The sequence below is a fragment of the Tamandua tetradactyla genome, chromosome 11, assembly GCF_023851605.1.
Source record: "Tamandua tetradactyla isolate mTamTet1 chromosome 11, mTamTet1.pri, whole genome shotgun sequence".
In the NCBI taxonomy this organism is placed as follows: domain Eukaryota; kingdom Metazoa; phylum Chordata; class Mammalia; order Pilosa; family Myrmecophagidae; genus Tamandua; species Tamandua tetradactyla.
Window position 1 is genome coordinate 64,373,101 of NC_135337.1, and position 23,776 is coordinate 64,396,876.

General features: G+C 38.7%; 1 protein-coding gene across 3 annotated transcripts in view; it reads left to right on the forward strand.

Annotated features, from left to right (window-relative positions):
* The window catches only part of LOC143650233 (apolipoprotein(a)-like), a 39,358-nt gene extending 15,895 nt beyond the window's left edge, over positions 1 to 23,463 (forward strand). Inside the window, exons 8-16 of one of the 3 annotated variants that reach the window (XM_077120781.1) lie at positions 2,416 to 2,530; positions 3,863 to 4,002; positions 6,836 to 6,950; positions 8,372 to 8,511; positions 11,653 to 11,773; positions 20,005 to 20,123; positions 21,811 to 21,973; positions 22,635 to 22,770; positions 23,103 to 23,463. In XM_077120781.1, the coding sequence (XP_076976896.1) occupies positions 2,416 to 2,530; positions 3,863 to 4,002; positions 6,836 to 6,950; positions 8,372 to 8,511; positions 11,653 to 11,773; positions 20,005 to 20,123; positions 21,811 to 21,973; positions 22,635 to 22,743 (1,022 nt within the window). In that variant the 3' untranslated portion in view covers positions 22,744 to 22,770; positions 23,103 to 23,463. The other 2 variants (XM_077120778.1, XM_077120779.1) reach the window with 2 other exon arrangements.
* Positions 23,464 to 23,776: the final 313 nt, after the last annotated feature.

Below are 23,776 nucleotides of genomic sequence, written 5' to 3' on the forward strand. Positions count from 1 at the left end.
AGTCTACAATAAACAATCCTTCTTTCTAAAGTGGAGCCAGAGACATTTGTCAATCAATCTGACTGTATACTATCTTCATTACAACTGATGAAACCATATTGTGTTCATTGTATTATTAACTATAGTCCGTGGTTTACTTTAGGGTTCACTCTTTGGGTTATACAGTTTTATGTTTGTTTCTTTTTGATTCATTCTGGTAGTAAAAATACTTGGAGATTTTTATGACTTTCCTTCAAAAGCCACGTACTTAAGTTGCCCTCAGTGGATTTGAAAGCAATTTCTAAAATGAGCTAACTCCTTCAAGTCTTTAAAAGCATCCAATTTAGTTAAAAACAAGGCAAAACAAAACAAAGCAAAACAAAACAAAGCATAAAACGATAGCTCTCTCCTTTTGCATTCATTTTCCAGTTTAGATCCCCATTTTAATTGAATATAACTTTATAAAGGTTTGGCAGTAAAAATGGCTGACTCTTGGTAAGCATCTGACCCAACTGAGGGGAACAGAAGTGAGTGGACACCCTAGAAAATAGCACCCAGCCATATATGGGCCCCTGGCAGTGTGTTTTAAAGACAAAGGAGAGAGCACACGGGTTAATCAGGTGAGCTGGTGAAGTGGGGTGTTTTAGTTTGCAAGTTGCAGGAATGGGATATACCAGAACTGGAACAGCTTTTTAAAAGGAGGAATTTAGTAAGGTACAAGTTTACAGTTCTAAATGTGTAAAATGTCCAAATTAAGGCACCAACAGGAGGATACCTTCACTCAGGAGTAGCCAATGGGTCTGATCCTTTGCCATCTGGGTAGTCACATGGCTGGCATCTGCTGGTCCCTTGCTCCTGGGCTCCACTGCTTTCAGCCTCTGTTCCTGTAAGGGTTCCTTACTTTACCTTTCTGGGGCTGGCTTTCATCTCTTGGCTTCCCTAAGCTCTCTCCAGGTTCTGGCTTGCTTAATATCTCATAGTGACGTCTGCTGTGTTCCAAGCATCTCCAAACATCCCTGTCTCTGAAGCAACTGTTCTCCAAGCATCTACATATACCCTCTCTATCGGCTCTGAGGCTTCTGTCATTTCTGACACTCTCCAAAATGTTTCCTCTTTTAAGAGATTCTAGTAAGCTAATTAAGACCAAACTGAAATGGGTGGAGTCACATCTTTATCTAATCAAAAGATCACACCCACAATTGGCTGTGCCATATCTCCATGGGTATAATCTAATCGAAAGTTCCCAACCTACAGTATTGAATCAGGATTGAAAGAAATGGCTGTTTCCACAAGATTGGAACAGGGTTAAATCATGGCTTTTCTGGGGAACATAATACTTTCAAACCATCACATGGAGGGTCATGGGGAGCTTCTGATGAAAACATTTAAAGTAAACCAAAATTTTATAACCCTGTGTAACATTTTTTATACTTAAAATACAAGGAGTCTCAAAAATGAGAAGAGGCCAGGCTCTCTCAGTGCCTGCAAAGCATGCTGCCCTCCCTGCCTAAAACCGCCCCTACCCCATTCCCACTCACCCATCTCATTGTGCTTTTTTTATTTCTCTTCACATGATATGAAACACATATCATGTGAAGTTATTTCTTTCATAATTTGTTTCATGGATTTCTCTCCTTAGCACCCTACCCCTGCCCCACCCCACCCCAATTCCACTAGAGAGTGACTCCAAGAGTGGGGATTTTGCTCATTCTGTACTCTAGGGGACCCCAGCTACTAAAATGGTGTCGGGTACATGGACGCAATTAGTAACAGATTTACATTAATCAATCAAATTACTAATCAGCTTAGTTAACTCAACTCTTCCATGGATAGAAAGGCCATCTTTGTACATTGTTAGACAACTGTGTCATCTAGTGCATTTTTCCCTTTTCCAACAGTGCTCTTTCTCTCAGTGTGCCAAGTGGGGCGGGCCTTTTCCATTTGATTTCTTACTGTGAAAGAATGTGATTGCTGTTTTAGTTTTCCAGCCACTAAAACAAACACCATGCCATTGGTTGGATTAAACAATGGAAATTCATTGGTTCACAGATTCAAGGCCAGAAAAGACCAAAATTGAAGTGTCTGCAAGGCAATGCTTTCTTCCAGAATACTGTGACATTCCAGGGCTGGCTGCCGGTGATCCTTGGTCCTTGGCTTTTCCCTCACATGGCAATGCACACGGCATTTCTCCTTTCCCTTCCAGGGTTGCTGACTTCCAGCTTTTGGCTCCTCCCCATGGCTTTACTCTCCATCTGGTTTCACTCAGTTTATACAGTGATCTTGGTTCAATCCCACTTGACTCAGTGGGGCCACACTCTAACAAGAGTCACATTTTGAGGAGATCTTGTTTTCAGCAAATCCGTATGCACAGGACCCGAATATGCCTTTTGTAGGAGACATGATTCCACAACAATCACTGTGTGGGCTTCCTTTCAGACTATCTTCTAGAGTGCAAGATCAGAAATGGAAAGGACTACAGGGGCACGATGTCCAGAACTAGGAATGGTATTACCTGCCAAAAATGGAGAGCTAATTTTCCTCATGGATCTATGTAAGTCTTTCTCTTTCATCTCTGCGTTCACCTGTTTCATTTACAATAATCCGATTATATCTAAATCAAACCAGATATGGGAATGCAGAACTGATCAGTGATTTACAGCACAGAAACAGAAAATGGTTGCCTTCTATTTACTCTTTTGTGTTTATTATTTTGGGGAAGACCTAGAACATAGAAGAATGACTAACCAAAAAGACTAATCAAACCATGGTATCTTCTAGGCCAAGTCTGAGAAAAGACCTAGGATGACCAGATTTAAAATGATTTCATCTCAACTGAACATGCAAAGTTGGAACTTTTAGCACATGTTTGACTTAATGTTGTTGAGCAAAGAGAAAATAAAATATAAGTGAATATCAGTGTCCCACATCTTGTCTGTTGTATAGCCTTGGTGACATTAAGATCTTAGTAGCAATGCTATTCAAGAAAGAATTTAGTGTATGCTGCCCTGTCCTCCCCTTATTGTATCCATACGAGATGAGCAGGTTCTATTTTCCCCATTAGATAAACTTGGACATTAAACTTATTGAGACAAAATGCTGAAACCAAATGGCCAAGGCATGGACTCCTGGGGCCTTCGAGGTGACCTAGCAAATATTCCTCATGACAGATGAGGAAACTGAGACTGAGAAGGTGCAATTTACCAAACTCCTGAACAGGTATTGGAAGAACCTGAAACAAAGCCTGGCTTTTCAGATGATGTCTTGTGTCTTTACTCCATTGGTTGCCTCCACACAGTACTTATGGCTAGCACCCTGTTAACTCAGGCTGCATTTCAGAGTGAGAAAACAGTGATTGAAATCAGAATGAACTGGCTTTGACTCTGGTGTGTTTTGTTTTGCTTTACATCGGCACATCTCTGTCTTCTCCTCTGTAAAACAGGGGATATAGCCCTTTCCCTATAGGGTTTATGTGAGGGCTAAATGAGAGAACATCTAGAAAGTTTTTAGTGTAGCGCATGGACTACAAGGTAATAACTTCTGTTATTTTTACAGAGAGAAGGTCAACCAACAAAAGGAAGTGTTCAAAATAAATCAAGAATTTGGCATGATGTGGTGGCCTTTGTATATTTTCTCCTTGTTTTTTTTCTACACTTAGGCTTGGATGTCAATATAGTTATGATGATAATATAAGCTACTGTACCTGAAATAGCCTATCGATAGAGAAATTTGGAAGATGACAACATAAATACTATGCCATACAGTCAAAATGCTTTGAATGACAGAATCTTAAATCTCAGTTGTGAAATAGCATCTTATTCTGACTTGCAGATAAAGTACTGATTTTGCAAATGTCGCTAATGTACTTCTCTTCTACCCTCCACAGCTTTTCACCTGATAAATTTTCTGAAGAGGAACTGGTGGAAAACTACTGTAGAAACCCAAACAATGACCCCAGGGGACCCTGGTGTTACACCACAGACCCAGAGATCAGATCAGACTACTGCAACATCCCCGAGTGCAAAGGTCAGCGTGTCTTGAAAATATTTCATCTACCCTTACGTGTAAATTAAATTCTGTAAAGCCATTTCCCAAAGGGGTATTATTAATATTCAAGTAGTGCAGTTTTTGACAAACATAAATAATCTATACACAGCTTGGAAAGGAGGAAAATTCCCTCTGAACTCCAGTAATGACAAATTATTTTTGTCAACATATTACGTCAACACATACAAACATAAAACTAGCTCTAAACTGCAAATCTAAACTTCTTAACTGTATAACCCTAACACAATAGAAAAGCAAAAGCAGAATCACACTAAGTACAGTTAAAAGCCAAGGTTTTTCTGGGAAGCCATCAGTGTCATAACCTATTTGTAGCTGCCCCTTGCATCTATCCCCATGACCACCACTGCACTCCATACCTCTGTCTTCTCCAGCCGGGCCCACTGCAATCTCTGGTTCCCCTGCTTGTAGCGTGCAAGCCTTACACTCAGCCAGAGTGATCCCCTGACAGTATAAATTCCCTGCGTCAACACTTCCTAGTGGACTTAGAATAAAATCCCAGTATTTACCAAATGCTCTAGGACGCTGCATTATAGAAGCCCATCCTGGCCACTGCTGCTTGGCTCACTACCCTTGGCTAACCTGCTTGTTTCTATTCCTCAAACCTGCCAAGGTCACACCTCCCCCAGCCCAAGTCCCTCTCCACCTCTGCTTTTCACGTTTTTCAGGTTTCAGCTCAAATGTCACCTCTTTGTAAAAGTCTTCTCTGAATCCCGGCCTCCCTTTCATAAAGTACCTTTAACAAAGTACCTCTGAAAAAGGTCATATATCTTATGTAATAGTACATCTAAATGGAGAGATATTTGCAGTCATATATAGAGCTGGGTTGAAATCCTTGGTTTGCTATAGGTATATATATATTAGAGGTGCTTATCTCCAGACAATTGATTAATTAATTTAAAAAAATTGGTTGACATTGGGAATCATGAAAGATGGTACAAATATTCCTTAAACATTTTATAATTTAATTGGAAGCATAAGTTTATACTAGCACTCAATGTAGAGCAGATGCTTTTTCCTTTGATTATTGGTTCCCCAACAGAAGTTATTGATTGCGTTTCTTGCATAAACTCTATTTTAATGCATAGTCTACAATCATAAATCCCTTCTTTAAAAAGAGGTGCAAGAAAATTTAGAGACATTTGTCAATCAATCTGACTGTACACTACCTTCATCGCAACTGATGAAGTAATATTGTGACCATTAGTCAATACAGTTAGATTAACTATAGTCCATAGGTAACATTAAAGATCATGCTCTGAGTTGCACACTTCTATGTTTGTTTGTTTAATTCATTCTGGTAGTACAATGCCTGGAGATTTTTATGATTTTCCTCAAAAGCCATATACATGACCTGCCCTTGGTGGATTTGAATGCAATTTCTAAAATGAGTTAATTCAAGTTTTGATTAGTCTTTTTGGCCAGTCTTAAAAGCATCCAACTTAGTTGAAAACAAGGCAAAACAAAACAAAGCAAGAAACCATAGCTTTCTGTTATTGCATTTATTTTCCAGTTCAGATCCCCATCCTTAATCAAATGTAACTGTATAAAGGTTTGACAATAATAATGACTGACTCTTGGTAAGCATCTGACCCAACTGGGGGGACATCACTGGGTGGACACCCTAGGAAGTGGCCACTGCACCGTGCGTGGGCCCCTGACGGTGTGCTTTAAAGACAGGAGACAGCTTGCTTGTTAATGGGGTGAGTCAGCGAAGGGGAGGCTAGTGGAGCGCTTCTGCCGTGAAACTAAAGTAAACCAGGATTCTTTAACCCTGTTTGGAGTTTTTTCATATTTGAAATATGTGAGCTTCAAAAACTAGATGTGGCCTAAATCTCTCTCAGTGGGTGCAAAACATGCTGCCCACCCTGCCTAAAGCTGCCTACCCCATTCCCACTCACCCCTTCTCATCATGCTCTTTATTTTCTCTGTAACTATATCACGTGAAATTATCTCACCTGTAATTTATTTTCCTGATTGCTCTCCTTAGCACCCTGCCGCAGCACGGCCTTTTCAATTCCTGTAGAAAGTGACCCTAAGAGTGGGGATTTTGCTCATTCTGTACTCTAGGGGGACCCCAGCTACAAATATGGCATCAGGTACATGGACAGGATCAGTAATAGATTTAAATTAATCAATCGAATTACTAATCAGCTTAGTTAACTCAGCTCTTCCATGGATATAAAGGCCATCTTTGTGCATTGTTGGACAACTGTGTCAACTAGTGCATTTTCCCCTTTTCCAATAATGCAAGCTCTTTCTCTCAGTGTGCCAGGTGGGGCAGGCCCTTTCCATTAGATTTCTTACTGTGAAAGAGTGTGATTGCTGTTTTAGGTTTCCAGCCACTAAAACAAACACCATGCCATTGGTTGGCTTAAACAGTAGGAATTTCTTGGTTCATGGTTTTGAGGGTGGAGAAATTCAAAATTGCAATGTCTGCAAGGCGATGCTTTCTCCCAGAATACTGTGACATTCTGGGGCTGGGTGCCAGCAATCCTTGGTCCTTGGCTTTTCCCTCACATGACAATGCACATGGCAGCAATTTCTACTTTCCCTTCCAGGGTTGCTGACTTCCAGCTTTTGGCTCCTCCCCATGGCTTTACTCTCCATCTGGTTTCACTCAGTTTATACAGTGATCTGGGTTCAATCCCACTTGACTCAGTGGGGCCACACTCTAACTGGAGTCACATTTTGAGGAGACCCTGTTTACAATGGGTCCATATGCACAGGACCCAAACATGCTTTTTGTAGGAGACATGACTCCACAACAATCACTCTGTGGGCTTCCTTTCAGTGTATCTTCGAGAGTGCAAGGTTGGAATTGGAAAGAACTACAGGGGCACGGTGTCCAGAACTAAGAATGGTATTACCTGCCAAAATTGGAGAGCTAATTCTCCTCACACACCTAAGTAAGTCTTTCCTGTTTCATCTCTGTGCTCACCTGTTTCATTTACAATAATTCGATTACATCTAAATCAAACCAGACATGGGAATGCAGAACTGATCAGTGATTTACAGCACAAAAACAGAAAATGGCTGTCTTCTATTTACTCTTTTGTGTATATTATTTTGGGGAAGACCTAGAACATAGAAGAATGACTAGCCAAAAAGATTAATCAAACCATGGTATCTTGTAGGCCAAGTCTGAGAAAAGACCTAGGATGACCAGATTTAAAATGATTTCATCTCAACTGAACATGCAAAGTTGGAACTTTTAGCACATGTTTGACTTAATATTGTAGAGCAAAGAGAAAATAAAATATAAGTGAAAATCAATGTCCCACTCCTTGGCTGTTGTATAGCCCTGGTGATATTAAGCTTTCAGTTGCAACACTATTGAAGAAAGAATTTAGTGTCTGCTACCCTGTCCTCCCCTTTTTGCATCCCTATGAGATGGGCCAACCTGGACTTTAAGGCTTATTGAGATAAAAAGATGAAACCAAATGGCCAAGGCATGGACTCTCAGGGTCATTAGAGATGACCTAGGCCATCTTCACCACTACAGAGGAGAAAATTGAAGACCTGAGAAGGTGCAGTTAACCAAGCTCCCAGAACAGGTATTGAAAGAACCAGAAACAAAGCCTGGCATTTCAGACAATGTTATGTGTCTTTTCTCTCATTGGTTGCCGCCACGCAGCAAACTCACAGCTAGAACCCTGTTAATTCAGGCTGCGTCTGAGAAAGAAGACAGTGTTTGAGTTCAGACAGATCTGGCTTTAAACTCTGGCATTTTTTGTTTTGGTTTACCTTGCCACATCTCAGTCTTCTCCTCTGTACAAGAGGGGTTATAGCACCTTCCTCACAGGGTATGTATGACGACTACATGAGAGAACATCTAGAAAGATTTTAGTGGAGTATGTGGACTAAATGGTAGTAACTTCTATTATTTTTACAGAGAGAACGCCAACCAACAAAAGGAGGTGGTCAGAATAGATAAATAATGTGGCATGGTGGGCCACGGTGGCTCAGCAGGCAAGAATGCTTGCCTGCCATGCCAGAGGATCTGGGTTCGACTCCCGGTGCCTGCCTATGCAGAAAAAAAAAAAAAATGTGGCGGCCATTATCTTTTTTCTCCTTCCGTTTTTTTTTTTTTAACACTTAGGCTTGGATGTCAATACAGTTGTAATGATAAAATGAGCTACGGTACCAGAAACAGCCTATCAATAGAGAAATTGGAAAGATGACAATATAAATATGATGGCAGACAGCCAAAATGATTTGGATAACAGAAGTTTAAATCTCAGTTGGGAAATAGCATCATATTCTGACTTGGGGACAACGTGTTGATTTTGCAAATATAGCCAAAGTGCTTCTCTTCTACCCTCCACAGCTTTTCACCTGATAAATACCCTGCAGAGGGCCTGGAAAAAAACTACTGTAGAAACCCAGACAACGACCCCAAGGGACCCTGGTGTTATACCACAGACCCAAACCTCAGATTCGACTTCTGCAGCGTCCCCGAGTGCAAAGGTCAGCATGCTTCAACAATATTTCATCTGCTCTTTCTTGTTAAATAAATTGATGTAAAGTCATTTCTCAAAGGGATCTTATTAATAATCAGTAAGCACAGTGCTTGACAAGCTTGAATAATCTATGTACCCTTGGAAAGGAAGAAAATTCCTTTCCTTCCAATTATTTTTTCTCAACATGTTGCATGAACACATACAAATATAAAACTAGATACAAACTCCAGATGTAAACTTCTTAAGTATATAGCACTCATACAATAGAAAAGCAAAATCAAATTCACAATTAAATACAATATATTATTTTAATGTTGTAGATGTTATTTGGTTGCAACTGAGCAATGAGCCAGTTTTTCAATTAGCAGTTCATTATTTTAAGTCCATTATGGATTAATCCATAATTATTTCAATTAGCCAACCAATTTAATAGTGCACCTCAGGCTGAAGGTTGCACTGACTGAGAAGTAGATTTGCAAATGATGGTGTAAACATATAATCAAATATTGCATGGCTACAAAAAGGTATGAAGTTGTGAGGCATGCAACATTGTGAATGAACCTGTGGATATTTGGTGAGGTAAAATAAACCAGAAACAAAGGGGCAATTATTGCATGGTCTCACTCAGAAAATACTTATAAGAAAACAGGGGCTTAGATTGTAAGCTCTTCTAGCAGTCACATTTAGTCCGGAGTGGTAATTATTTATCTGGATTTTGACATGCTGTTTTATATATGCATAATCTTGTGTTTAGAGATAAGAATGAAGCTGATCAGGTCGGGATTAAGCTAATTCAGAACACAGTGATAAGGAAGATCTTGCCCATATTTTAGAACCTCATCTACAGTTTGGGACCAAAGAAAGAAAAGTTTATTTCATCCAGAACCTAAATTCTCAGTAGTATGTAATCTAACTCAAATGGTCTGGATAGATCCTTAGAACAATCCAAGCACAGGGAGCCCAAAATAAGAATGAGGGCCTTTAATCCTGCACAGCTTCATGCAATGCCTGACTACATCCCAGAGCGTATTAAGCAAATAATCAAAAAGTCTTGGCAAAGTCCCTTGAGGGATAGGAGAAATATTATGGAAAAATTAACTCTTGCCACTGCTGAAATTCCTGATACTGTGTCAAACTTTAGAGACATGCAAATCAACAGGCCAAGCCCTAGATCTTGAGGCTTGCTTTTGTGAAGCTTATGTAGATAGCAACGAAGCTTAGTCTACCTATAGGCATGCCTAACAGTTACTTCTGGAGGACCTCCTTTGGTGCTCAGATGTGGTCTCACTCTCCTAAGCCCAACTCTCTAAGTGAAATCATTGCCCTCCCATCCCCTACGTGGGACATGACATCCAGGGATGAAAGTCTCCTTGGCAGTGTGGGAGATGACTCCCAGGGATGATTCTGGCCCTAGCACTGTGGGATCAACAATGCCATCCTGACCAAAAAGGGGAAAAGAAGTGTAACAAATCAGGTACCAGTGGCTGAGAGAGTTCAAGTAGAGTCGAGAGGCTACTCTGGAGGTTACTCTTATGCAAGCTTCAGTTAGACATTGTTACCTATCATAACTTGCCAAACCACAACCAAAATCATTCCAGCCAATCCTGAAAAACACCTAGGGTGATATATAAGATTCTACGAATGTTCCATGCACTAGGGTAACTTTCCAGAAACCTACAACCTCCAAACGGGTCCCTCGACCAGATAAGTACTGAGATGCAAAGGGGCCAGACTCTCCAGAACATCAATTAGTTCCATCCCCCTACCCTATATTGACAGCTCCTTCCAACATGAAAAAGTTAGAATGGACATAGCCCAAATACCCCTAAACAACAGGACAAAGATCAGAGGTGATGGTGGAGTTATACAAAGAAGGTAGAGTTTAGCAAATGAGTATGATTGCTGAATCATTATTTGGTATTTCTTTTAGTCTCCAGTAGCTAGAAGTAAAAACGTAAAATTGTGGAACTGTAATCCATACCAATCTCTGAAATTGCATGTGCTTTTTGAAATTTATTGCTTTTCTTGTATATACTTTATTTTCCAGAAAAAAGAAAAACTATGTATTTCTGTTAGCTTTCAGTTTTTTGGAACAGCTAAAAGGAAGAATTTGAAATAGTGGAATGATAACCCATAACAAAGTTACTGTTCTGTAACTGCTTGTTGAAGTGTACTTTGAAAAACATTGATTTGTCTTTCTTTTTGTTGTATATATGTTATATATAACAATAAAAAACATTTAAAAATACATCACCCCAGAGTTTAATAATTAAAAAAGTAAAAAGCATCACATTGTAAACATGTACTTCATTTCATACTTCTGCTGCAAGTGGAAATGAATAAAGGTAGGATTTGGGCAACATCTCTGCTTGCCCCGTTGCAACTCAACTCAACTCTCCCATTACTTTTATGTATTTGAAGCATATCCTTTATCTGTACAATATGTTATGAAGTCATTTAGCCCTTCTTTGACAAGAAAGCAGCAATTCTATTTCTACCCCATAAAGCTAAAGTAGTACATTACTCTCCTGTACCATGGTATTTCAATGATTCCAAATCAAAGTTCAAATTTTTTTTTAATTTACATAACAACCAGTCCTGCTTCAACAATATTAGGAAGGGTAGGTGAATATTGTTCTCCTATGAGGTCATAAACACCAACAAATGTCCAGCCCTAAAATCCTAGGACACTGCCAGTTTATTTAGGAGTCATCCATAAGATCAGAATATTTCATAGTAAATTCTAGATCATTATCTAAAATTAAACCCCAAATATTGGAAAATCCTAATAGAAAGCTTACAAACTTCTGAAAACCTGTGCCCATCCCCCTGAGGGATGTGGGATTGCAGTTTGAGGACTTCTTTACAGAATTTCTGAGTCTGACCATAACTCTAATAGTTGAGGGAATGTTGATGCAAATATGCCAATTCTAATATTTAAAAGAGAAATGCATTTCTTTTTTTGGATTGTGTTAGAAAATTCTGAGTCTTTATTGTCAGTTTTACTAGTGACTGTTCAATATTACAGAAGAATGAGCTGCAAGTGATGGTCAAGATATTGCTAGCGAAATTCTGTTTTCTGCTCTGTTTTTGCTTCATCGGTCTTTGTTTCTTTCTTCCTCTCTTCCCTTCTCTCCTCTCTGCCCAGATGACTGCATGCATTGCAGTGGAGAAAACTACAAAGGCAAAATCGCCAAGACCGCATCTGGATTTGACTGCCAGGCCTGGGATTCTCAGAGCCCACATACTCATGGATACCAGCCATCCAAGTAAGTCTCGCTGGGGAAAAAATCAGATGTTTAAGATTCTATAGCTCTGGCAGCAGTTTACCATTATGTATATACTTTTGCATGAGCCAACCATGAACTTGCCTGATGTTTTTGAAGTTCAAAAGTTGCACTCTCCCAAATTGTGTCCATGGACCAGTAGCTTATATATTACATGAGAGTTTGTTTAAAAAGCAGAATCACAGACCTAGTGAATCTTATTCTGGATTTCAGCAGGATCCCCAGGTGATTTATATGCATGTTAAAATTTGAATAACTACAGATCAATCTCCCATGTGTATCTTTCCAAATATTTCCTTCTCTTAATTGCTCCTTTCCTTTCTCTTCTTTTTATGTCAGTAAATGTCCAGGCCCCTTAACCTACCATCGACAGGTGGGCTTCAAGGGTTTTGTGAACCCTCTGACATTTTATGTGTACTCTTATTAGTGCATTTTTCTGGGGCAAGGGTTCAGAACTTTCAGAGGATTCTCAGAGGGGACCACGAATTTTTAAAAAAGGAGTGGGTTCCTCCTCCAGAAGGTAATGAAGATTCACAGAATAAGGTTCTCTGAGTATTTCTGTTTCACATTAATTGCACCAGAAATCACCTCCTGCTGCTCTGCTGCTGCTTCTGACCTTTCTCTTCATTCTATGGTGACTGTAGGACTGTAAATAGGCTTGTGAGAACTGCAGAAATGAGACTAAGCCACAGCTTTCTCCGTAGAAAGTAATTCCACTGAAGTTTTGCAATTCCCATTCCAAATGGCCAGTTCAAAACAAAGCCAGCCCACTAAACTGGGACAAAATAGTCTTTTTTTTTTTTTTTTTTTTTTTTTTTATGAAAATTGAATGAGTTTAGGTAACTTTTTCAGGGACACACAACTTTTGAGAGCCCCTGAACTTCTGCCCTTAGGCTTCATTTCTACTGTGGTTTATTGTCATTCTGTGTTTTATAGTTCACCATAGACTCATAACTTTTAGGTAGATTTGATTTTGACTATCAATGGAATAATTACTTAGGGTTGGTTGTTTGTGTGCTAAGCCTCCAGCAATGCCATTTCCTCCCAACCATAATTTTTTTTCTGTGTATGCTGCATGGCAGGGTCACATTTCATTATTTTTCCCTATGAGTATCCCGTTACTGCAGCAGCATTTGTTGAATTTTTGTTTGTTTGTATCTTTGGGGAAGTGCATGGATCCTGAATTGAGCCCGGGTCTCCCACATAATAGGCGAGAATTCACCACTGAACTACCCTTGCAGCCCCCCCAACCATAAATTTTAATTTCCCTAAAAATTCAGAAGTAAAACAACCAGAGAATGCTGAGAACATGTCAATGTCATTATCTGAAAATGGGCTTCTGATTGCTATCATAAAAGAGACATATGTATCTTTCAAATGAGCTTAGGCCCTCTGGGAAGCATTCCTCGATGCTCTTTGCCCCTCCCCTGCAGTTCTGGAAGGGATGGTTTAGCACCCCAAGTTTGCCATTGACAGAGAGGTAACATGATAATGAAGTATTCAGTATCTTTTTCTATTGAGGTGAAATTCACATAACATAGAGTTAACTATTTTAAAGTAATGAATCAGTGGCAAAAAATTTTGTCTAAAGACAAAATAGTCTTTAGAATAAATGGGCATGGCAGAACTGGATATCAGTAGCCAAGAGAATGAAAGAGGACCCCTATCTTACACACTGTACAAAAATTAACTCAAATTGAATCAAACACCTAAATATAAGAACTAGTACCATAAAGTTACTGGAAGAAAATGTAGGGAAACATTTTCAAGACCTAGTAATAGGAGGTAACTTCCTAAACTTTACACCCAAAGCACAAGAAACAAAAGAAAAAATAGATAAATGGGAACTTCTCAAAATCAAATACTTCTATGCCTCAAAAGACTTTTGTAAAAAAAATGAAGAGGCAGCCAATTCAATGGAGGAAAATATTTGGAAATCACACATCAGACAAAGGTTTGATATCCTGTACACATAAAGAAATCAAGCAACTCAACAACGAAAGAGCAAACAACCCAATTATGAAATAGCCTATAGACATGAATAGGCATTTTTCTGAAATGCAAATACAGATGACTAAAAAGCACATGAAGAGATGCTCATTCTCATTAGCTATAAAGGAAACACAAATCAATACTACAATAAGATACCACCTCACATATATAAGAATGGCTGCTATCAAACAAACAGGAAACTACAAATGGTGGAAAGGATGTGCAGAAATTGGGACACTTATGCACTGCCGGTGGAAATGTATAATGGTACAGCCACTATCGAAGATAGTTTGGCAGTTCCTTAGGAAACTAAATATTGATTTGCCCTATGACCCGGCAATAGCACTACTTGGTATATACCCAGAAGAGCTGAAAGCAGTGACACAAACAGACATTTGCACACAATGTTCATAGCAGCACTATTCACAATTGCCAAAAGATGGAAACAATTCAAGTGTCCATCAACAGATGGGTGGATTGACAAAATTGGTATGTACATATGATGGAATATTATGCAGCAGTAAGATGAAATGATGTCCTGAAGCACATGACAAGATGGATGAGCCTTGAGGACATAATGCTGAGTGAAATAAGCCAGACACAAAGGGATAGATACTGTATGATTCCACTTTTATGACCATGGTAAAGGTAAAATCAGAGGCTTATAATACAGAATATAGGGGACTTAGAGATACACAGAAGCTAGAGATGGGTGAATGGTTAGCTAATGAAGTTTAACTCCAATGTAAGGGAACAGATAGAAGTGAAGGTGGTTCACTAGTGGGACAATAAGTAATATTACCATATTGAAGGTGAACATGATTCAAAGAGGTTGTGTGGGCCCAGATGTATCCCACCAATTAATACTACAAGTATAAATAAGTTCTTTCAAGAACTATTTCAAAGGTATGATTCTTGTACAAAGAGGTTATAAGTTCAGGATAGAGTGGGAAAACTGCTATTGCATACTATGGGGCTATGTTTAATAGGAAAACATCAACAATACCAAGCAAAATCAGGGGTAAATAATGGGGGGAGGGTCAAGAGTTAAGGGGAGGTTTAGATTTTCTATTTGGTGAGAGTGTGTTTATTGGTTATCTTTCTCTTGAAATTATCTAAAATTGAGAGTGTTGATAGACTGTTAACTTTGGACATTATACATGATGCTTAATGAATGGAGGTGGCTGAAGGATGCACTGACTGAAAAGTAGATGGACAAATGATGATGATAAATATGATCAAATATTGTACTGCTGCAAAAAGGAACAAAGTCATGAGGCATGCAACATTGTGAATGGACCAGTGGGACATTTGGTGAGGCAAAATAAGCCAGAAACAAAAGAGCAATTATTTATTGTCTATTCTCCTTTAGAAAAAGCTTTTAAGAAAACAGGGACCTAGATTGTAACAGTCACATTTAGTTCAGAGTAGTAATTAGCATTTCTGGATTTTGAGGGGCTGTTTTATATATGTATAACCTGGCATTTAGAGATAAGAATGAAGCCGTTCAGATTGGGAATAAGGTAATTCAGAATACAGGGGTAAGGAAGACATTTTATCTTTTAGAAGCTCATCTGCTCTTTGAGACCAATAAAAAAAAAGTTTCTTTTGTTCAGAACCTAAATTTTCTGCAGCAAGTAATCTAGCTCAACTTGTCTGGATAGTTCATTTAAACAATCCAAACACAGGGAGCCCAGAATAAGAATGAGAGCCTTTAATTCTGTATAGCTTAATGCAATGCTTGGATACATCCCAGGATATAATAAGCAGATAATAATAAAAAAGTGTTGGCAAAATCCCTTGAGGGATGGGAAAAAATATGGAACTATTAAACTTTACCACCAGGGAAACCCCTGATACGGTGTCCTACATTAGGGACACCCAAATCACTAGGCCAAGCCCTTGATCATGAGGCTTGCTCTTGTGAAGTTTATGTAGATAGCGGAGAAGCTTAGCCTACCTATAGATATGCCTAAGAGTTACTTCTGGAGGACCTCTTTTGTTGTTCAGATGTGGCCTCACTCTCTCTAAACCCAACTCTGCCAGTGAAATCATTGTCCTCACCCCTACGTGGGACATGACATCCAGACATGAAAGCCTCCCTGGCGGCATGAAAGATGACTCCCAGGGATGAGTCTGGCCCTAGCACTGTGGGATCAACAATGCCATCCTGACAAAAAGGGGCTAAAGTGTAACAAATCAAGTATCAATGGCTGAGAGAGTTCAAATAGAATTGAGAGACTGCTCTGGAGGTCACTCTCACACAAGCTTCAGTTAGACATTGCTGCCTATCATAACTTGCCAAACCTCAACCAAAACCATTCCAGCCAATCCTAAATAATGCCAAGGCAAAATATATGATTCTACAACGGTTCTATGCACTGGGGTAATTTTCCAGAAAACTACAACCTCCAGATGGGTTCCTGGACCAGATAAATACTGAAATGCAAAGGGGCCAGCCTCTCCAGAACATCAGTTAGTTCCATTCCCCTACCCCATATTACCTACAGCCCCTTCCAACATGAAAAAGTTAGAATGGGCAAAACCCAAAACTCTAACCTAGAGTGGGCAAAAGATCAAAGGTGATGGTGGAGTTATAGAGAGAAGGTAGAGTTTAACAAATGAGTATGAGTGTTGAATCATTCTATTGATATTTCTTTTAGTCTCCAATATCTTAGAGCAGCTAGAAGTAAAAACTTAAAATTGTGGAATTGTAATCTGTTCTATAACTAATTGTTGTGAAGTGCTTTGAAATGTATTGGTTTTTTTGTATATATGTTATTTTTCACAAAACAAAAGAAATGAAAAGTCAATTGGGGTGATAAAAAGTATACATATTCACCTCTCAGGGGAGGAAATACAAATGGCCAAAAGGCACATGAAGAGATGCTCAATGTCCCTGGCCATTAGAGAAATGCAAATCAAAACCACAATGAGATATCATCTCACACCCACCAGAATGGCCATTATCAACAAAACAGAAAATGACAAGTGCTGGAGAGGATGCGGTGAAAGAGGCACACTTATCCACTGTTGGTGGGAATGTCAAATGGTGCAACCACTGTGGAAGGCAGTTTGGCAGTTCCTCAAAAAGCTGAATATAGAATTGCCATACGACCCAGCAATACCATTGCTGGGAATCTACTCAAAGGAATTAAGGGCAAAAACTCAAACGGACATTTGCACACCAATGTTTATAGCAGCGTTATTTACAATTGCAAAGAGATGGAAACAGCCAAAATCTCCATCAACAGACGAGTGGCTAAACAAACTGTGGTATGTACATACGATGGAATATTATGCAGCTTTAAGGCAGGATAAACTTACGAAGCATGTAAAAACATGGATGGACCTAGAGAACATTATGCTGAGTGAGTCTAGCCAAAAACTAAAAGACAAATATTGTATGGTCCCAATGATGTGAATCGACACTCGAGAATAAACTTGGAATATGTCACTGGTAACAGAGTTCAGCAGGAGTTAGAAACAGGGTAAGATAATGGGTAATTGGAGCTGATGGGATACAGACTGTGCAATAGGACTAGATACAAAAACTCAAAAATGGACAGCACAATAATACCTAATTGTAAAGTAATCATGTTAAAACACTGAATGAAGCTGCATCCGAGCTATAGGTTTTTGTTTTGTTTTGTTTTGTTTTGTTTTGTTCTTACTATTATTACTTTTATTTTTTTTCTCTGTATTAACATTCTATATCTTTTTCGGTTGTATTGCTAGTTCTTCTAAACCGATGCAAATGTACTAAAAAACGATGATCATGCATCTATGTGATGATGTTAAGAATTACTAATTGCATATGTAGAATGGTATGATTTCTAAAAAAAAAAAAATGGACAGCACAATACTACCTAATTGTAATGTAATTATGTTAAAACACTGAATGAATCTGCATCTGAGCTATAGTTTTTTTTCTTATATATTTTTGTATTTTTTATTTTTATTTTTTCTCTATATTATCATTTTATTTCTTTTTCTGTTGTCTTGCTATTTCTTTTTCTAAATCGATGCATATGTACTAAGAAATGAAGATCATACATCTATGTGATGATATTAAGAATTACTGATTGCATATGTAGAATGGAATGATTTCTAAATGTTGTTAGTTAATTTTTTTAATTAATAAAAAAATGTAAAAAAAAAAAAAGTATACATATTTCTTCTAGCCTCCAAAGTTCTGGAGTAACTAGAAGGAAGAATCCGAGATAATGGTTTGGTAGCTCATGACAAACTCGGATTTGTCCTGGAACTACTTGTTGAACAGTGTTTTGAAAATTATTGCTTTTTTCTTTCATTGCTGTGTATATATGTTCTATTATACAATTTTTAAAAAGTTAAAAAAAATAAAAATAAAAAGAACCCAGGGTAATTTTCCCTCAAAGGAGAATTACAGAAAGAGCCTCAAGGCCCAAAACTAGATAAATTTATTTGCAGGATATACGAGAAGAGATTACTAAAGCCACCACTGGACGCCTCGTCCCTCCTGCCTGAGCTCTTGCAGCCTGAGTGGAACATGGACTAAGCCGAGCTGGTCTGTTGCCTGCACCTCTGGGCCCTGCTGCGGCGAGCTGGGGAAGGCTCACTGCTCCCTTCTCTCTGGACAGGTGCTCACAGGCACCCTGCTCTCAGCTTCCATATGCTCAAAGGTGGCAGGACTAGAACCTAGGAGACTAGAAGCACCACTCATATAAAATAGGAAGACATCAGCTTCTCAGTGAGCTGTCCACTAGATCATCCTGGTGTTTTAAAACCTGCCATCACGTGCAGCTGGATTGCTGGAGCTGGCCTTTGCCTCTGTTTTCTAGAAGGTCATGATGGCAGAGCTCCTGAGCCTGCTCTGAGTTTCACAGCCACAGGGTGTTAGAAAAACAGTCCTGGGGATACTGAGCAAATTTTCTTCCCACCCCTTGAGGGTAGCCTGTGTCCACGTCATCCAGGTACCTCTTTGCCCACAGGTGCTCCACGTTTGTTCAATTGAAAAGATTCTCAGTAGTGAATGTCAATGCTAAGTGCCATTAAAATTCTTCTTGCCGCTAGGTATCTACTCAAAGGACTTAAGGGCAAAGACACAAACGGACATTTGCACACCAATGTTTATAGCAGCATTATTTACAATTGCAAAGAGATGGAAACAGCCAAAATCTCCATCAACAGAAGAGTGGCTAAACAAACTGTGGTATATACATACGATGGAATATTATGCAGCTTTAAGACAAGATAAACTTATGAACCATGTAATAACATGGATGGACCTAGAGAATATTATGCTGAGTGAATCCAGCCAAAAACTAAAGGACAAATACTGTATGGTCCCACTGATGTGAACGGACATTCGAGAATAAACTTGAAATATGTCATTGGTAACAGAGTTCAGCAGGAGTTAGAAACAGGGTAAGACAATGGGTAATTGAAGCTGAAGGGATACAGACTGTGCAACAGGACTAGATACAAAAACTCAAAAATGGACAGCACAATAATACCTAATTGTAAAGTAATCATGTTAAAACACTGAATGAAGCTGCATCTGAGCTATAGGTTTTTGTTTTGTTTTGTGTTGTTTTGTTTTGATTTTACTATTATTACTTTTATTTTTTTCTCTATATTAACATTCTATATCTTTTTCGGTTATGTTGCTAGTTCTTCTAAACCAATGCAAATGTACTAACAAATGATGATCATGCAGCTATGTGATGATGTTAAGAATTAATGATTGCATGTGTAGAATGGTATGATCTCTAAATGTTGAGTTAATTTCTTTTTTTCTGTTAATTAAAAAAAAAAAAAGAGAAGGGATAATTGGAGATGAAGGGATACAGACTGTACAACGGGACTGGATATAAAAACTCAGAAATGGACAGCACAATACTACCCAATTGTAATGCAATTATGTTAAAACACTGAATGAAGCTGCATGTGAGGTATAGGTTTTTTGTTTTTGTTTTTTTTGTTTTTTTTTTCTTTCTATTATTGTTTTAATTCTTATTCTGTTGTCTTTTTATTTCTTTTTCTAAATCGATGCAAATGTACTAAGAAATGATGAATATGCAACTATGTGATGTTATTAAGAATTACTGATTGTACATGTACATTGAAATGATTTCTAATTGTTTTGTTAATTCTTTTTTTAATTAATAAAAAAAAAAAAAAAAAAAAAAAAAAAAAAAAAAAAAAAAAAAAAAAAAAAATTCTTCTTGCCCATTCAGATTTCCCAACAAGAACCTGAATATGAATTATTGTCGGAACCCTGATGGGGAGCCCCGCCCATGGTGTTATACCACAGACCCCAACAAACGCTGGGAATACTGCAATATCCCCCGATGCAGTGAGTATGGCTTATACCCTGTATTTGGGGATCAGAATTCATCTGCTCCTGGAATCAAGCAGTGTCTGAATGCTGTGCCTAAAAGGGACTTTAATTCCTATGGGATGCTATTGCTTTTTTTCAAATTGCTCTTTTATAACAATCAGCTGGATACTGTGTGTAATTGATCAGAACATCCATTTATCACGTTTGCTTTTCCCCTACCAGAGATTTCTGCCTCATTTGAGTATTGCTAAATGTAAACACTTGGATGGTATCTCTGGTGTTCTCTTTTTCTATAGCCGCGAGAGAAATTAGACCCATGCTTTCTGGTCTATTATCAACTAGAGTTCTTTCCAACTGTTGCTTTATGAGCAAAGAGGTGTCTCTGAATGACCAGTTATCCAGTGTGCCCACCATGTAGGTGAGTGGAGGGAAAAAGATTTCAGGGGGAGAAGATGAAATGGCAAACCTAGTAAGAATTACTTTTGAAGAAATAATTTCATAATATTTTCCTTCCATGAGAATTTGAAGCAAAGGACTACCAGTTTTGACACAGTCAGCCTGCAAAAGTTAAAAATGAAAATAGAACTACCCTAAGAACCAGCTACCCCACTTGTAGGTATATTGCAAAAGTATTGAATACAGGGACACAGACAGATACTTGGACATAAGTGTTCATAGCAACATGGTTTCCAATAGCCAAAAAGCAGAAATAACCCAAGCGTCAACAGATGAATGGAAAAACAAAATGTGGCATATACATACAATAAAATACTACTTAGCCATAGACAGGAACGAATGATATCCTGATGCATGTGTCAACATGGATGAACCTTGAAAATGTAATGTTGAGGTTCATAAGCCCGACACAAAAGTCTTGTGTATGATTCCACTCATATGAAAAATCTAGAATAGGCAAAGTCATAGAGATAGGGAACAGATAAGAGATTACCAGGGGGTTGGGGAAGGGAGGAATGGGGAGTTATTGCTTAATGGGTGCAGAGCTCTCTGGCATGATGAAAAATTTTTAAATTGTGGTGATGTTTGCAAGAAATTGAGTATGTAATTAATGCCACTGAATTGTATACTAAAAATGGCATATTATATATATATATATATTGCTACCACATTAAAAATGCCATTATTTTGAAAAGTTAGAAAATCTTTGGCAAGCCTGTGAGGCCTGGCTAACCTCCCTTTGCCCTGACAAGCATGCCTCTGGAGAGCAGAAGGTGTCGCTATTCTTCCCTCTTTATGAACATCAATTTCTCCTTTTCACTGACTTCCATTTATTTCTCAGGAAGTGAAATTCTTGATTTCTTGGATTCCTTGGAAATGTTTGCCTTCTTTCTGTGAACTCTTGGTTGCTTGGTTTTTTGGAATATGGGGGTGTCATGCAGTTACATTTGCTCAGTGAATAATTGATTTTTGGCAAAGGAACCTGGATCATTGACATATGTAAAAATTTCAAGCAGGGGCTGACCCATGTCGGTGCTCACTATCTATGAGACTGAGCAAAGAAATACAGAAAGAAGCCTCTATTCCAAGAGTTTAGCCTCTGGAGGGGTCCCTCATGCGATGCTAGCATAAACATAGATTCTACCAAACCCACTTCTTCTGAAAATTAATAAACACTATTCAATTATCCTGTACCCATATACGTTATTTGAAAAATATTCATTATAATTTATTTTCCTCACTTAAGCAACACCACCACCATCTTCTGGTCCGACATATCAATGTCTGAAGGGACAAGGTGAGAGCTATCGAGGGAAGGTGGCAGTTACTGTATCTGGGCATACCTGTCAGCACTGGAATGTGCAGACACCCCACAACCACAAATGGACCCCGGAAAACTTTCCCTGCAAGTAAGTTCCCTGCTGGCCTCATTCTCTGTCTGCTGCTCTGAAACACAAAATCCCATTGACTTTGTCTTTGCTTCTGTTCCATATGCACTTGGGATTAAAGTATTCTGGAACTAGAACTGATCATGTGTGTGTGAGGGAACTGAAATTCAGCACTGGTTTTTCTGTAACAGTGGTTCTCAAAATGTACTTCCTCAGACCAGCAGCTACAGCATCACCAGGAATTTGTAGAATTGCAAACTCTTGGGCCCTACTCTAGACCAACTAAACTGGGAACTCTGGGGGAGCGTCCCAGCAATCAGTTTCAACCATCCCTCAACTAAATGAACTTAACATTTGACAATCATGTCTATAATGCAGGCTGGAACTGTGCATACAATACCATTGTATTTTCAGCACATAGCACTGTGCCCAGTACAGAGCAAAAGACCCATTTTGCTTGTCTACACAAAGTAGAGGTAATATGTTTCACCCCAGAGAAGCATCTCAGCCATAATTTAATGGAATCCTATGGAATCCTGCTCTGCTCAGGCTTCCTTGGGACTCCTATTGTCTAGTTCACGTAGTTCTAGAGTATTAGCAGGCTACATAACCGTATCACCACCAACAAGCATATTTGTTCAGCATTTTTTGAAAGCCGAATTCACACTCATTTCTTTATCAGAAATTTGATTGAAAATTACTGTCGTAATCCTGGTGATGGGACTGCTCCTTGGTGCTATACAACCAACAGTGAAGTAAGGTGGGAATACTGCAAGATACCATCCTGTTAGTAATGTCCATCACCCCAGAGGCAACAGGTAAGAAAAAGCAATGACAGCTTATCAAGGGCCCAAATGGATCTTGTAACTTTTCTACTCCAGCAGTATCATCACAATGTCTGTAGTTTATAAATAGTTCATATTTAGTTTGTCTGTATTCATCTATTTCTCTTTTTTGTCTATTGATTCATCTATTTCTCTTTTCATTTCAGTTTTTGTTTTATATATTTTGAAGCTCTTGTTAGGCATAAACACATCTACAATTGGTCATGCCCCCATGATGAAATGACCTCTTTCTTTTTACCCCATATCAAGCTGAGTGAAGTCCCCCTAATGTCTTATGCCCATATGAGCCTTTGCATATTCCACAGTGAATTCTAATGTAGTCCTTCCTAACCTTTCACCTCCTGGAGGGGGAAGGCTGTTGGGTCTGCACCCTCGCACCTGGAGAAGTCCTGCTGCATACCTGGAGCGCAGCTCACGCTGTCTAAGGAAGGAACCATCCTCATCGACATTACCAGTGCATATTTCTCAAGTCAGCAACTGAAAGTGATGCTCGTATATGTGGAAGGAAATAATGGACTTTGGGTTTCCCTAAAGGACTACTTTATCTAATTTTCCTGAAAGTTACTAATTTTGGACAGAGCAATAATAATGATACCTAAAGTTGTCTATATTTTCAGAATACAATGGTTTCTGCCTGTTTTATTAATAAATAAACTTAAAAGTCAATATGCACTTGGGTGAATTATTTTAAGTGCTAAAAAACAGCACATCAGTGGTCCCTACTCATGGCCTACCTTGTTTCTAAAAAGGTTTGAGCTAAACAAATTGGTAGGAGGCTGCCTGGTGATGTCAGAATTCAAAAATAGCAGATTACCAAAATGAATTACATTCACCTTCAAAACCCTAATTGTAAATTCCTTCTTGTAGTAGGTTTGCCTATCTTTAAAATTATTTCCTCATTTGTAAGTGATGTTGGAAAATTTAGGGAGGTCCTTGAAAGGAGAGAAACATCAAAAAGTATATGGACTGAAAGCAAGGC